The 16,404-nt window shown below is 44.1% G+C and overlaps 3 protein-coding genes across 3 annotated transcripts; all 3 read left to right on the forward strand.

Annotated features, from left to right (window-relative positions):
- Positions 1-6,781: 6,781 nt before the first annotated feature.
- On the forward strand, positions 6,782-8,188 carry LOC308086024 (O-phosphoseryl-tRNA(Sec) selenium transferase; the record flags this gene model as incomplete). The annotated part of the gene is made up of 1 exon (XM_080429342.1): positions 6,782-8,188. One exon carries the CDS (start codon positions 6,782-6,784, stop codon positions 8,186-8,188), a length of 1,407 nt encoding a protein of 468 aa, XP_080285468.1.
- A 1,708-nt stretch (positions 8,189-9,896) lies between these two features.
- On the forward strand, positions 9,897-12,188 carry LOC308085176 (exopolyphosphatase PRUNE1-like; the record flags this gene model as incomplete). Its single annotated transcript, XM_080428261.1, has 3 exons — positions 9,897-11,032; positions 11,326-11,339; positions 12,085-12,188. 3 exons carry the CDS (start codon positions 9,897-9,899, stop codon positions 12,186-12,188), a joined length of 1,254 nt encoding a protein of 417 aa, XP_080284387.1.
- A 954-nt stretch (positions 12,189-13,142) lies between these two features.
- Positions 13,143-13,466, forward strand: LOC308084928 (ATP synthase-coupling factor 6, mitochondrial-like; the record flags this gene model as incomplete). Its single annotated transcript, XM_080427915.1, has 1 exon — positions 13,143-13,466. One exon carries the CDS (start codon positions 13,143-13,145, stop codon positions 13,464-13,466), a length of 324 nt encoding a protein of 107 aa, XP_080284041.1.
- Positions 13,467-16,404: the final 2,938 nt, after the last annotated feature.

Raw genomic sequence — 16,404 nt, forward strand, 5'->3', positions numbered from 1 at the left:
TGCAGCACATGTTGCTCGCACCAGACATGCCCACCAAGTCACAGTAACTGCATTATACATCCTTCAGTATTGAGCCTACAAGAGTGACACGGCAACAGAAGATGAGCCTTTGGAGTTTGATAAGTGGTGCACAAAGAGGGAAAAAAGCTTCCCTCAGTTCAAATACTGGGCAACAGTCATGGCAATGGAGCTGTGTTTACTGGTCTATGTGCAATCGCTGCGGCAGTCCTCCTTCAGCATGTACCTGGATGCTCTGACAGAGCTTGTCCCTTGGTTCTTTGCTCTGGACCATACCAACTATGCCCGCTGGATCCCAGTTCATCTCCGTGACATGACTGAACTAGCATCAAAACACCCAGATGTTGCCAGAGAATTTAATGCTGGCAATTTCATCATTCAGAAGACCAACCGGGTCTTCTCAGCAATCGCCATCGATCAAGCACATGAGCAGAATAATGCATGCATCAAGAGTGATGGAGGGGCGGTAGGTCTTACAGACAACCCTAGTGCCCTCCGGCGGTGGATGGTAGCTGGCCCAGAGGTTGCAGCACTAATTGAAGACTTTGAAGATACATACCAACTTATGGGAAGACAACCTGGTGTGCTCCATCATGACCAGGCAGCAAGTGTGCAAAAAGCATTTGCAAGTGTGCAAAAAGCATTTAGAAAAGATGTCTGCTCACTTGTCAATGTAATGGAAGAACTGGGCAACCCATTTGAAGAGGAGAGCGAAGATCTACTTGTACTTGATACCAAAGAGATTGCAGATCCATCGGTAGTGGAGACTATTAAGAAGGCACGGAATATTGGCCAACAGCAGTTTCAAACATTCACAAAGGAATGTCTTGTGGAAAGAACAAAGCCCTTTGATGATCCAATCCACCGCAACCGTCTGAAACGGTTTGTTGGCTCAAAAACAAAGACGGCAAGTAAAGAGAAGCAGCAGCTGACATAATTGAAAAGTGATGTTGAGCTGTTCTCACGACTGTACATTATCTGTCAAACAAGAGATGGAAACATGGAAGACTTCTTTCAGTATGAGAACCAGGCATGGCCACCAGCACTCTCTGACGGAGGAAGATTACGACTTGGGACCAAGAGTGACCTTCTGACATGCTTGGAGGAACTATATCCAGCTAAGACTGAAGTCCTTGATGCTACATGTACAGTTCTTGACGGGGCTGCCATCATTCAGATGATGAAGCCAGCAGGTGCCAAAACCTTTGATGAGTATGCCCAGCAGGTATTCATCCCGTACATCTTGTGTCAGCTACACAGTGTGTCACGGGTAGACCTTGTTTGGGATACATACATAGATGACTCTCTTAAAGGCACAGCAAGAGCCAAGCGTGGAAAGGGTGTAAGGAGACGTGTGGTTGGAAATGCTGCCATACCAGCAAACTGGCAGAACTTTCTTCGGGTAGACAGCAACAAGACAGAATTGTTCAGTTTCCTTTCCAAGGCCCTCCTTCAGGCATGCATTAGGGAAGGCAAAGAAGTTGTCATCACTCATGGGAAGGGGGTACTCGGCACACAGCCGCTGCATGATCTCCACACCCTGGCCCCATGTAGCCATGAAGAAGCTGATAGCCGTATGCTACTCCATGTGTCACATGCTAAACAGCATGGCCACAAAAATATGATCATTCGCACTGTTGACACCGATGTTGTGGTTCTGGCTGTGTTTTCCATAAGTCAACTACCAACTGGATGTGAACTGTGGCTAGCATTCGGAACTGGCAAGAACTTTAGGTACCTGGCAGTCCACAAATAGCTGCATGCTTGGGACCACAGATGGCAAGTGCTCTTCCTATGTTCCATGCTTTGACAGGTTGCGACACTGTTTCCAGCTTTGCTGGACATGGAAAGAAAGCAGCATGGTTAACATGGAAGTCACTGCCAGAGCTGACCAATGCGCTACTGATGCTGTCAAGTGGACCCAAGGAGATCCCAGATCATGCAATGGATATTATTGAGAGATTTGTCATACTTCTTTTTGACAGAACCAGCACCTACACCAAAGTGGACCATGCAAGGATGAAACTCTTTCCACGTAAAAAATCAGTGCAGCAAATCCCCCCTACCCGAGCTGCTCTGGTGGAGCATGTGAAGAGAGCAGTCTACCAGGGTGGTCACATCTGGGGGAACACACTGTCACCAGACCCTGTGCTGCCATCACCAACTGACTGGGGGTGGGTGAAGACAACAGATGGAATGTATGAGCCCCACTGGACGACATTGCCACAAGCTTCAAAATCGTGCTTTGAGCTTATCTCGTGTGGCTGAAAAAGTGGTTGCACAAAGCGATGCAGGTGCAAGAAGGCAGCACTTCGGTGCACAGGCCTCTGCTTTTGTGAGGGAGAATGTGCCAGCTGACTCTGTTATGTCTGCACACTGTGTCATCAGTGATACATCAGTCTATACTGTTGTTCTATCGTGCTGAAATGATTGTGTTGTTGTTGCATTCATGTTGCATTTGATTGCTTATGCCTGAAGGTTATTATACCAATGAGAGGAACAGTAGCCTAATATGCCTAAAGGTTATTATACCAATGAGAGGAACAGTAGCCTAAGTAAAAATATGTTTCCCTGGCATAAAACTGTGTCATGGCTTGATCTTTTTGCAAACAACATGGTACATGGCAAGTTTGATGTGATGAACAATTAACATGATAAAGATGTGTTCATAGAATTGTTTGAAATAGTAGACAGCAATTATACTGGTCTTGGAATCGGGTTTTGGGGTTGGCTAAACAGTAATGTGCCATGAACCACTGGCAGCCATTTTGAATTGCTGCCATGGTCAACAGAATGCCAATCTGCAATGAACCAATATTCAGTTTTGTTCCCAATATATCTATCAACACAGCCGCCAAATTTGGTGCTTTCATCATAAAATGAACGATTGTTTTGGTGTTGGGCTATGCTGCCACTGCCACACCCCCTTATTGGAAGATGGTATGAACAGTTACTCAGCTGTTTATGACCAACCTTTCCACGCGCTTTCATCACAAAATTGAACGATTTTCGTGCTACGCCGCCGTACTACTAAAGATTTTTAAGAAGTCAACAGCTGCCTATAACAAAGCATTGCGTTTGGCAAGGCAGCCATATTTTTCAGGCATTATTAATAACAACAAGCAAAATGCTTCTAAAGCTAATTGTGATGAGTAGCTAACATTCAAGCTGGTATTATGAATGTTGCTGCTAGCACTGCAAATGCGGCTAATGGTGCCTGGTGTAAAGGTGTAGATCACTCCAGGGGAAGCCTAATATTCCTCTGTGCAAATCTTTCATGAATTGGATGTGTTTCTACAGAACAATAAGGTTCATAATAAATTCTAATCTGGCTTCAGGAAGGGTCACAGCACAGAAACAGCACTAGTAAAAGTAATTAATGATCTTAGGGTGTCCGCTGATGACAAAAATGTATCAGTTCTCCTACTCCTTGATTTAACGGCTGCTTTTGATACAATTGATCACACAATTCTAATACAACGCCTGGTGTACTGGATTGGTTTGTCAGGCACGGCCTTGTCTTGGTTTTACTCCTACCTAACAGGCTGAAGACAAGGGCAGAAGACAAGGGCAACTACCAGAGGAGACTGTGAGGTACCATTCAGACAGAGTGTGTTTGGTAAAACAGTCTTCTCTGATAGAACCTCCCATCACTGGAACAGTCTCCCTACCGAAGTAAGAGAGACCAACAACTATCTAACCTTCAAATTCAACCTTAAAAGATGGCTTAAAGCTAACCAAATTTGTAATCATGGGTACATTTCAGCTCCATTAATCACTGTGTCTTCTCATATTTTACTGTATTTGTTCTGTCTTTTGTACTATGTCTACTTGTTTTGGATTGTTGACGATGATGTCTCTTTTTGTATGGATAACTACACCACTTTTTTTAACAGCCTGCTCAGGGACTACAAATGAAAATTAGCCAACTCTGGCTAACTCTGGCTAATTTGCATGGACGTGAATAACTGACATGTTGATCAATGTGCATTGTCCCTGTTAAATAAATAAATAAATAAAATAAAATAAATAGAAGCTATTTTGTCAGTCTAGCTGACTTTGATTCAGACAAACACGACATCTGTTCTGGTATTCCACAGGGCTCAATACTTGGTCCTTTATTGTTCTCCCTGTGTATACTGCCACTCGGAGAACTCATCACCGATCAGAGTGAATTTCCATTTCTATGCTGATGATACCCAGCTATATCTTTCTGTAGCTCCAGACGACCCCTGTGCTCTAGACCCGTTGTTGACCCGTCTGTCCAGTATCAAATGCTGGATGACTGAGAACTTTCTTAAGCTAAATGAGGATAAAACAGAAGTTCTCATAATAATTGGTTTTAGTGAGCTGAGAGAATCAATAATAAGTAGACTTGGTAACCTGACTGTAGAAAGTAACACTACAGTAAAGAACCTGGGGGTTATTATTGATTCTGAATAGAATTTTAATACACACATTAATCATGTTACCAAGATTGCTTTCTTTCATCTTAGAAATATTGTGCGAATTAGAGCCTATCTGTCGTTGGACGATGCAAAAACGCTGATCCACGCTTTTGTTTTCTCTCGGCTTGATTACTGCAATGCACTTTACTTTGGCCTGCCAAAGAAAACAACTGACAGATTACACCTGTTCAAAATGCGGCAGCCAGAGTTTTAACTAAAACTAAGATAAGAGAACATATTACTCCAGTTCTAAAACAATATTTTACTAGTTTATAAAGCTCTAAATGGTCTGGCACCTTCCTACCTCTATGACTGCCTGCCTAGATATGTTCCAAACCGCCCCCTCAGGTCTTCAAGCGCTGACCTGCTCGAGGTGCCTACAATGACATACTGTATAGCAGCATTCTTCTTCAACGGACTGACAGCGTGGAATAAACTCCCATTACACCTAAGACAGGCAGCCTCTGTGGATAACTTTAAAGCACAGCTTTTAGTTGATTTTTTGGTTAATTTTTTAATCTCTGTGTTGTTATCCATGTCCTCACTGTATTGCTTGATGCACTGCCTTTTGCTATTATTTTAATGTTTTACGCTTTTGCTTTTCTTTTTTTTGCTTTATTGTTAAATTTGAAATTGTATTCTTGCTCTGTAAAGCACTTTGAGCTTTATTTCATGTCATGAAAGGTGCTATACAAATAAAGTTTATTATTATTATCGCAAAATTTGCTTGATTAACTGTTGCATCCCTAGTGCCTGGATAACTCCTATTCAAAAATCTTCCTTTTCCCCTTTCATTCTTGTCCTCTCTCTTCAGAAAAACCCTCTTGCTCTCTTCCTCTCCTGTCAAAAGACTACTGTCTTTTCTGGAAAGGTCATACTTATGTCCTCTCTCTCCTGTTCAACTTTCTGGTTCACCCATCTTTTGATCTCCCCCTCTCTCCTTCACGTCTTATCTCATTACCTTGTCTCTCTCCTTCCCTACTCCTCCTATACTCTCATCTCTACCTCCTCTGGCACTCTCCTTTCTTCTCCTCCTGTTCACCTCCCCTCTCCCCTTTCCTGTCCTCATACCCATTTTCCCCCTCAGTCCATTCTCCCTCTTCATTTCCTCTCTTCCTGCCCTCCTCCAGTCCTTATTCATCCTCCCCTTCTTTCCATCCTACCTTCTCCGCACTACATGGCCCCACTTCTCTCCTCCCCTCCACCTCTCCTCCTTTCCCTCACTTTTCTCCATATATTCTCTGTCCCTTCCAATGCTCTTCCTGTCTCCCCTCTGATTCTCTCCCCTCATCTCTACCTGTTCTCTCTGTGGTCTTCTCTGTCCCTGGCATTCAATGCTTTATCTTTTTCTCTTCCTCCTACTCTGTGCACTCCTCCTTTTAACTCACGCACAAACGTGCACGCACACATCTCTGTCACACATGACGTAGTCTCTTGAAGTTCACAGGGGCTCAGTAGAATTATTTTACATGGCCTCTATGTCATATATTCATGTCCCCACTTAAAAGGTGAGGAAAGGAAAGGAAAAATAATAGAGGAGAAATACAGGAATACGGAGACAAATAAAGAGGTGTGGTGCAGTCAGGTGAGAAGAGGGAACAAGATGCTTGTTTCAATGAGGTCACGCACCTCCTATTAAACCTCAGCCCTGGAAAGGTGTTATCATCTAACCTCAAAATTGGAAAGGCCAGGCATACATTATTCACAGCCATATGCACGCACATCACCTGCAGGCACCCATATGGGATGCACACTGGGGACACACAGATGCTAACAAGCGTGCCTGTCAATTCTGTCGCAAGCTGCAGGGCCACATATTCAAGGAAAGACAGTGGCATCACACGTACGTGACTGTTTTACCATGGGACATTACACAAAGTAGCTCCATCACCAGGGTTAATCACGCAAGTTATTAGGTCACAAGAGGAGAGGACTGGAGTCTCTCTGATTTGGCTTCAAACTGACTGTTACAAGCACTACTTTTGCATTGCATATGGATGTAGTACAATTACTACTTACCTAATCAGAGTACTCAGAGGCGAATTCCATATTTGGGCATGGTTGGCTCATTGTGACCTCATTGTGATGATAAGAGCATCACCACAAGCTAGCTTACACTGACCACCGTCTCAGATTCCCACTGTGAACAACATGGATCTCAAATACGGCTCTCATTTGAAGAATCTTCAATACTGAGCTCTAAGACTCCGCTCCTCATGCCAGGTGTTTACTTAACTCGATTCTTGAACATTTTAGTTTATCTTGACAAACACAAAATATATCGTTGTGGACGAAACTGTAAAGCCTAAGCAGCGATGAACAGTGACAACTTCACCTTATGTGAAAAGATAGTTTCATCTTCCTATATCCGACAAGGTTCTCAAGCTCGCCGCAGCCATGAGCAGATGATCAAGCACTTACTGGAACAGGGCAAGTGTCCAGAGGAAGGATGGAACGAGAGTACCATAGAACTTTTCCTGAATGAGCTGGCCGTGATGGACAGCAATAATTTCCTTGGAAACTGTGGCGTTGGAGAGAGGGAAGGCAGAGTGGCCTCCAGCCTGGTGGCTAGACGACATTACAGGCTGATCCATGGCATAGGTCGATCTGGAGACATTGCTGCTATTCAGCCCAAAGCAGCAGGATCTAGCCTGCTTAATAAGTTGACCAACTCGCTTGTGTTGGACATTTTAAAACTCTCAGGTGTCCGTAGTGTGGCTAGTTGCTTTGTGGTTCCCCTGGCAACTGGGATGAGCTTGACCCTATGTTTCCTGACTCTTCGCTACCAGAGACCCAAGGCTCGCTACATCATCTGGCCTCGCATTGACCAGAAGTCTTGCTTCAAATCCATGATAACTGCAGGGTTTGAGCCGGTGGTGGTGGAGAACACTCTAGAAGGTGACGAGTTGCGAACAGATTTGGAGGCAGTCGAACGCAAGATTGAGGAGTTTGGTGCAGAGAACATCCTGTGTGTCCACTCCACAACGTCCTGTTTTGCTCCACGTGTCCCTGACAGGCTTGAGGAGTTGGCCACCATTTGCGCCAAATACAACATCCCCCACATTGTTAACAATGCCTATGGTGTGCAGTCATCCAAATGTATGCATCTGATACAGCAGGGAGCTCGAGTCGGAAGAATTGATGCCTTTGTGCAGAGCTTAGACAAGAACTTCATGGTACCTGTGGGTGGTGCCATAATAGCAGGTTTTAATGAATCTTTCATAAAGGAGATAAGCAAGATGTACCCAGGTCGAGCATCGGCTTCACCGTCCCTTGATGTTCTCATCACCCTGCTTACAATAGGAGCCAGTGGCTATAAGAAACTCCTGGCAGAGAGGAAGGAGATGTACTCCTTCCTGGCTCAGGAGCTGAAAACACTGGCTGAGGCACATGGAGAGAGACTGCTGCACACCCCACATAATCCTATTTCACTGGCCATGTCTCTGGATGGCCTCCAGGCCGAAGATGCCGAGGCAGTTACTCAGCTGGGCTCCATGCTGTTCACTCGGCAGGTGTCTGGGGCCAGGGTAATACCCCTGGGCAAGGAGCAGACGGTGAGCGGACACACATTTCGCGGCTTTACCTCCCACTCAGAGGCGTACCCCTGCCCCTACCTCAATGCTGCCTCGGCCGTGGGCATCGTGCGAGCAGACGTGACACTGTGCATCAGAAGATTGGACAAGTGCCTGAAGAAGCTGCGGAAAGAGGGCAGCGCTGCTTGAAGCACTTCACCGTCACCGTCAACAGGCAAAAGGGCTCCTCTCCTGGAGAGTAAAGGCAAATTTAAACACCATCGCATGCCCTTGCAAGTGTCGCTCGACTGAAAAAGCATCAAAAGTTTCATTTAAAAATACATACTGTTTGACTGGGTTGAGCAACAAGAGAGGTTACCTTTAAATTATCAAGAATGATCCATGGCGACACTGTAACCACTATTGCATTCTGAAGTAATCAGTTTACAAAGGGAAATGGACACCTTAATTCCACTGTCTTATTTGTCACAAATGTGACTAAGTAAAGCAACTTAACTTCTCTTTTGTCTCCAGTTCCAACCTCTGTGGGGTCTGGACTGCACCTTGCATCCTTCTATCTGCAGCTATGATCGTTAAAGGTTTATTTCAGTGGCCGGGTTTGTAGCAATACTGGAGCCACATTAAAAAGATCACCAATTTTGACCCAATTTTGAACAGTGGCTGGCAGTGAGCTGGTAGCGACACGCATGCATGCATGCATGCACGCACGCACGCACGCACGCACGCACGCAGGCAGGCAGGCAGGCAGGCAGGCAGGCAGGCAGGCACACACACACTCACTCACTCACTCACTCACACACTCACTCACTCACTCACTCACTCACTCACTCACTCACTCACAATTTAGCATATTCGAAAGCTTGGAGCGCAAAGGGCGTAAGTGGCATTTTTGGTGAAATTTACTTTTATGTACAATTTTAAAGGTCTCTATATGAGCTCTATTAGATCGTAAAATAATATGGTAATTTAAGTTTAACTTTTTGAACTAAAGGCTGAAAACCAAAAAGCATGTGTGAAACCCTAAAAGCTTTATTGGATACCTAAAAGCGTTAGTGAAAAAACCTTCAATTGATTTTAGAGTGCAAAAGGCGCAAGTAAATTGAACTTATGCAAAAGATAAGTGCAGTTCAAGTGCATTGAGCTTTGTGCGCAAGAGGCTTAAGTGCAGGTCAAGTGCATTTACACCTACTGTATAGTGCACTGAACAATGCATATAAGATGGTGTATTTATACTGCAGAACAAGTATTTCTCCAATAATTGGAGAATTTGATCAACCTATTGAAGAGGAAAAAAGTGAATGGCTGTATAAAATAAATATAGAATTAAATTATCAATCCAAAAACGATATGGAATATTGACCAAATGCATATTTTCCAATGCTGATTGTTAGCTAGCTTGCTAGTTTGCTTGTGGTAAACAAGGCACATGCCTGCTGCTGGAAGCTGGTGCAAGGCAGCTAGAATGTTTTAGCGAGCTAGCTCCAAGATACATTTTGCTGATGACTTGATCAACACTTGTGTTTTCATTAGTGTTTGCTTAACATACAAACTACTAGATATGCGTTTGGGGGCGTTTGTCCACATGCAAACGTGTTTTTCTCCCGGGAAACAAACTTTCTTGAAAACTCCGGCCACAGTGAAGATTATTTTAAAAACGCAGTATTTGCTGTGTGGATGAGTAAATGGAGGTTTCTCACATTACAACCTTTATTTTAATATTCCCCGTTGTCATTCCATGTTGACTCCATGTAGCTGTGACAACCCTGGGGTCGTCATGGTTACTAATCTGGTGTTTGTGTTCCAGAGTGATTGGAAGGCAGAGCGTGTCATTAGTGGAGTGTCATCTGGCCCACCTGGTTTTCCCACCATATAAGAGGCTGCAGTTTAAAGGACACAAATGGAGAGTTTCCTTACAAGCTGCCATGATTTACTGAAGGGGAACAGAGACAGCAGTCAAAGATTCCATGTCATTCTGGGGAATGAGGCATGTGATCTGGACTCCATGGTGTCTGCTCTGGCCTACGCCTACTTCCTGTTTAAGACCCAGCCCAGTGATGAGCTCTTCCCCCTGCCGATGTTAAACCTGATCCAATCAGATTTGGTACTTAGGAGTGACAGTTTGTTCCTGTTGAGAAAGTGTGGTCTGAATCCGAACCTGCTGCTGTTCAGAGATCAGCTGGACCTCAGACACCTGCACTGCCTCGGACTGCTGCAGCTGACCCTGGTAGACCACAATGTCCTGCCCAGTTCTGATAGTGACCTTGAGGGGGCAGTAGTAGAGGTCATCGACCACCATCTTTTGGAGAGAGACCCCTCCCCCTCCTGCTCAGTTACTGTGGAGACAGTGGGCTCCTGCGTTACCTTGGTAATGGAGCGTATTGTCCAGAAGGCTGCAGACATCCTGGACCAGCAGCTAGCTTTACTACTGTATGGTACTATAATGTTAGACTGTGTCAACATGGCTCCAGAGGCAGGGAAGGTGACTCCTAAAGACAGTGAGATAGCTGCCCTGCTGGAGGCGCGCTTCCCCAACCTGCCTCAGAGAGACACTCTGTTCCAGTCCCTCCAGAATGCCAAGTTTGACGTCTCAGGTTTGAGCACAAAGCAGATGTTACTGAAAGACATGAAGACAGTGTCAGTAGGAGACTCGAACCTGGCTGTTTCAGTTATATACATGACCCTGGAGGAGTTTCTCCAACGAGCAGATCTGGATCAGGATCTGAGTTCCTTCTGCCAGAAACATGACTATGATGTGCTGATAGCCATGACCATAGCCTTCAACAACAAGCAGCAACCATTCAGACAACTGGCTGTGTACAGCCACAGTGCCCTCTATAGAGAGGAGGTCAGCCAGGCTCTGGAAGACGGCCGGACCAGCCTCAAACTGTGTCCAATGAGAAGTCCCTATACCCACGTGAAGGCATATCACCAAGGCAACGCGCTGGCCTCGCGCAAAAAGCTCCTTCCCATCATCAAGGACTTCCTGAGGGGGCGGGAGCTGGGTGGAGCTAGTCTCCATAGACACCAAGGAAGGTAAATTAAAGACGGGGTGCTGTGATTTTCAGTGATTCCCCCCCCCCCTAAAACATTTATACTAGGAGGAAGATTTTTTTCAAAAAAGTGTACAGAAATTGTTAAAATTATGTTTTTATGTGGACAACGCCTCCAGTCCATTTCGTCCATACATGGGTATAAAAGTATGTCCATCTTGTCCCTTTTTTGACCATATATGGACACATTCTGGGTCTGGCAGAACCAGGTCTCCTGGTCTTGTTTTACTATGTCACTAAAGCGCTGTTTCTCTACTGGCACATTTGACCCTCAAGGTTTCAGCCTCCAGGTAGAAACAAAAAATAGTCAGAAAAGACATAAAACACCATAAAAACACCACCAGGGGGCTTAATGAAGTTCTATCAACCTCATAGACACATGAAAAACAGAAAAAGTGCAAAACCATGGCACCACCTCTTTAAGGAAGGATTGCTGGATGTCTCTATCCAGCAATTCCAGCTGGCAGATTTGTCGCACTGGGTGGAAAACTGCAGCCGGAAGTTCGATGGAATGCGTTCCAGTCAGTGAGAGCCTGGTGGACCAGCTTATAAATAATCACTATTTCTGAATGATTAAAATACTCGGTCCAGGAAATTAAAAGAAGACATATCTCTTTCTGCTGTGTTGCTTTTCTATGTGTACACTGTATAATTGTATAGAGGTATCTAAAGCGCACAAAGTAAGTTTATGAATGTCCCAAAGTGTCGCAAGCCCATCATTGCCAGTCTGACAACCAAATCTTGCGATAGCACCGAGCCTGAATGCCTGCCGCTGTTAGATGCCTCAATAGAACTACGTACTGGGCACATCGAAAAACCAGTGATCACAAAACAACCTGTGATAAGTCTTATTTTATATTCCTGAACCGATTATATGACAAAGGTCGCAATCGTTCAGAAAGTGTTTGTTCATAAGATGGTCCAGCTGGCTCTCATTCACTGCAATGTATTTCATCGAACTTCCGGTGCGAGTTTGCCACATGGCGCATGCCCGGCTTCCAGCGCGTCCTTTCCTTAATTTACCTTCCTTGATAGGCACCAGGAAGAGGACTCCGTTCCCGCCTACCCCCACAAACAGTCTGGTGGAAGGCTGCCCATTGGATGCTGGCCTGCCCATCCCTCTGAACAGGAAAATGTAATAATATAATAATAATAATACAAATTATAGTGCTTATATAGTGATAGCTCTGATTTATATAGTGCTTATATAGTGCTTTTCTAAGTAGTCGCTTTTCTGTAACCAGAGGTTACAGAAAAGAAAAGGAAGGAACCAACTTTAGTAAGAAAAAACTAAAACAATAAAAAGATAAGTGCAGAACTAAAATCCATAAAAGGTTAAAAATGGGTTGAGAGATCTTAACTAGACCTCAGCCGGGAAAAGCTATTTTGGGGTGGGTTTTGAGTAGAGTTTTGAAGGAAGGGAAGGAGCGGCATCTTTACGTTTTACATTTATTTTAATTACTTATAATAAATGTCAATGGGGCTCAGATTACCCAAATGTGTTCAAGGATGACGTATATGACCAAAAGTAGCAGATCTACAAGCTCGAGTATCTGCTACTTTTGATCTTTTTGTGTGATTCTGTAGTATGATGAAGTAGTAGGGCATTAATTTACGGAAAAAAACTAAAACTCTCTCTCTCTCTCTCTAAAGGTCCTTACACACCGGGGCGATTTTTTAATGCGAATAATACGCTTTTTAAAAAAACCTTATAAAGTCAATGCAAGCTTACATGGAGCGAAAAAGCGAAAAAGAGAAGCGAAAAAGCGTCTTTAAATTATTGACCTTTAAACGATTGACCTTTTCATGCAAGGATGACATGTATATGATGACATCATTGTTTCTGGAGCTATATATAGGGCTTTCAAGGGTCACAAAGACTAATATCAAGAAACAGCACTTTTGAGTCCTAGCATATCAAATCTGAGAGCGTTCTAGCCTCTTTCAGAGCAAAGCCATCCAAGAGGGGTCATCAAACACATGAAGTTCGAGATCCACAAGAAACCACGCCGTTACTAGACCACATATAGTTTTTGAGACGTTTTACACTACATAAGTGTGCAATCTGTTTTCTAGAGTGTCACCCAATCGCAATGGCGCTTCTGCAGTTATTCCAGCTTCCATCGCTCCTGTGTTCTGCCATGGCGGTGACCCTGCGCAGGAACATTGGCATTTCCGCTGTCCTCTTCGACCAGGCCAAAAACTTGGACCCGGTCCAGAGACTCTACCTGGATAAGATCCGTGAGTACAACAACAAGAGCAAGGCTGCAGGTGGCATTGTGGATGCAGGCGCCTCCTACCAGAAGAAGCTGAGTGAAGAAACTACCAAACTGCAGAGACTATATGGAGGAGGAGACCTCACCAAGTTCCCTTACTTCAAATTCCCTGATCCCAAGCTTGAGGAGACGACCAAGTAAATGTGTGGGACACAAGTCACAAGATGTGAAGGCCTGGTAAAAATCTAGTTTATGGGTATGTTACTTCTGTGACGTCCACCGGTGGTGAGACATCACCCACCATTTATATTATTATTATGTTCAGGCCGCTACCCGGCTTTCAAATCGAGTTAATTTGTCTCCATATATGGACATGTTTGTGACGCCTACCGTCCACTGTCGACCCACCCACATGGCAATTTTAATATAGGATAGGATTAAGCCCTCAGAACCCAGAGGTTGCATTGAAGCGCATTGGACATGCTGGCCATTCATAGGTACTGCAGCTTAAAATGGCGTGGGCCACTGTCACGGACGGGCGAAAACGGTTTGGACCAATGGGCTCGACTCACGAGCTCGCGCATGGGTTGCGCATGGGTTGCGCATCGTGACGCAAAACGTGTCACAGAAGCCCCAAATAGGCCCCGCCCATCACATTTCCCAACCCGGAGTATGGGCTGGGTGAGCAACTCAATGCAAGTGGATGGGAGGGATTTCCGGTGCCCTCTCCATTATTGCCAGACCCAGGGGGTCAGGCCTACATGAGGCTTTGTCGGTCCCCTTTTTTTATCGTTTTCGTCCATATATGGACGAAAACATTTTCTTACATGTCCCTCTTTCTGATTGGCCAAGCTTAGCGTGACGTAGTTTAGAAACCATTCAGATTTCCGGCCATTCAGATTTCAACCACTAGGGGTCTGGCAGTACCAGGTCCCCTGGTTCCCTTATTTTTAACTCTATCATTGCAGATGCACCCCCAAAATATGTATATTTTGGCATAAAGCACTGTTGTTAAAATGGAACACACTCAACAAAATATAATTTTGTACATTTACATTATTCTGTGAACGGTTGTTGAAATGTTATAATGTAAATGAATTATTCTGTAAAGAAAAATAAAATAAAATAAATACATTTGGCGTTGATCCGTGATTAGCTCTGGACAGACAGACACAGACAGAAAGACAGACCCTCATATAGACGGCTACCATCTTTCGGAACTGTAAAGAAAAAGTGTGCATTACACCTTTAAGGATCATACTTGTAAAAAGTTTACATCAAGAGACTGATTTCGGGTGAGCTCTGTCATTAGATTATATGATTTATTTTTATTTTTTCGAGGAGGAGGACAATCCAAAGGGTCAGGCCTTGTCACACCAAAATATGCTAGAATTTGCGGGGGCGGTAAGAAAGTCAGTAAAAATGTACTCTGTGACTGAGACCTCCCCTTCTAAGGCTCTGCTGGGGTGGAGGAAGAGACACTCACAGACAGCTTGTCTCAAAGCCACGGTGAAATGAGCATAAATGTGCATCGGGTCCAGTAGGCCTACGGGTCTAGGGTCTAATAAATGTAATTTATCCTCAGGTCCGTTTCGGACCAGTTCCAATTTTCCTCTGGGCCGATTTGGAGTGGGTCCAATTATCCTTCGGTTTGTTTTGGACCAGGTCCAGCAATTTCAAATTTTCATCGTCCGTTCGGACCAAGGGGCCAGCCTGACATATTTACATTGAAGCCGATACGGAAGAGAGACAGTTCATATGAATGGCCTGTATGGCGCTGTTTTACCCCTGCAGGTGTCAGAAAGAATATTCTCTCATTGTAAGCGGATGGGTTTTTGATGAACTTTAGACTAGATTTTCTTACCTTAATAAAAATTGTCATAAATACTATATGCTTCCAGTCACTAGTTTAAAGTCTCCTTTCAATCATCATGATATGCGTTTTGCCAAATTATGGTCCCATTTATTTTAAAATTTACGATAAAGTAGGCTATGCTCCAGGAGGGGCCGGATGATTTGATTGACAACCTACACAACCAATAGCATTCATTCTCCGCCCCCGCTCTTGATTGACAAGCTACCCAACCAATAGCATTCTTTGGGGATTGTTTTCCGGTTCCCTGGTCACATATCTGGTTGACCCGCCCCCGCTTTTGTCTGGTCTCAAGCAATAGCGTTTGATTTCCGACGTGCCCTTTGGTATATATTAAAGATGGCGGATTGCACATTCCTGAACAATCGGCTTCATTAACTATGGTTCGGACCGATATTACAGCCTTAATACAAGTTATTTCTCCACATAGAAGACCCATTCAATGCATTCGAATCAGGTGGTTAGCTTCATGCTTGGATTGTTGAAGAAATTTGGTGTCCAAGATCGAGAACTGGTTTACATCTACACAGGCTGTGTGTCTAATACTATACGAGTATGCAGTCCCATGTCCAATTCTTTTTCTGAACATCGTATCCAAATGCAAAGGTAGTCCAGCAATCCTGCAGATGTCTGTAATCTTTCCGGAAAGGAAAGATGTGTTTGCCAGACCCAGGGGGTCGGCCTACAGGAGGCTTTGTCGGCCGGTCTGTCCCTCTTTTCCTACCCAGCCATTCAGATGTCGGCATGACGTCACCTCGACTATTTAACCACTAGGGGTCTGGCACATCCAGGTCTCCTGGTCTAGTTTTCCCAGCATGTGCCAAATTTAACATGGAGGCGTGCGCATGCATGTTTAACATGGAGACGTGTGCACACCTCCATGTAAAATTTGGCACATACTGGGTAATCATTTTTTTTAAAGAAAATGTTTAAACCCGTCAATTAATGTTTATTTCTGTAAAAACTAGATATGTAGGATTGCTGGACTACTTTAGATTTTGGATATGATGTTCAGTGGTGGAAGAAGTAAAGTAAGTAAAAGTAGCAATACCAAAGTGTAGAAATACTCTTACAAGTATTTGCCTCTGAGATGTAGTGGAGTAAAAGTAAAGTAAAAGTAAAAGAAGTAAAAGTATTGATAATTTAAAAAACTGAGGAAACGTAAAAATACCTCAAAATTGTACTTAAGTACATGTACTTATGTGACAGGGTGGAAAGCCGGATATTATTATTATTCTTGTTATTTATATTTATGCATTGTTTTTC

Source organism: Gymnoscopelus braueri, assembly GCF_963280865.1.
Source record: "Gymnoscopelus braueri genome assembly, chromosome: 5".
Classification (NCBI taxonomy): Eukaryota; Metazoa; Chordata; class Actinopteri; order Myctophiformes; family Myctophidae; genus Gymnoscopelus; species Gymnoscopelus braueri.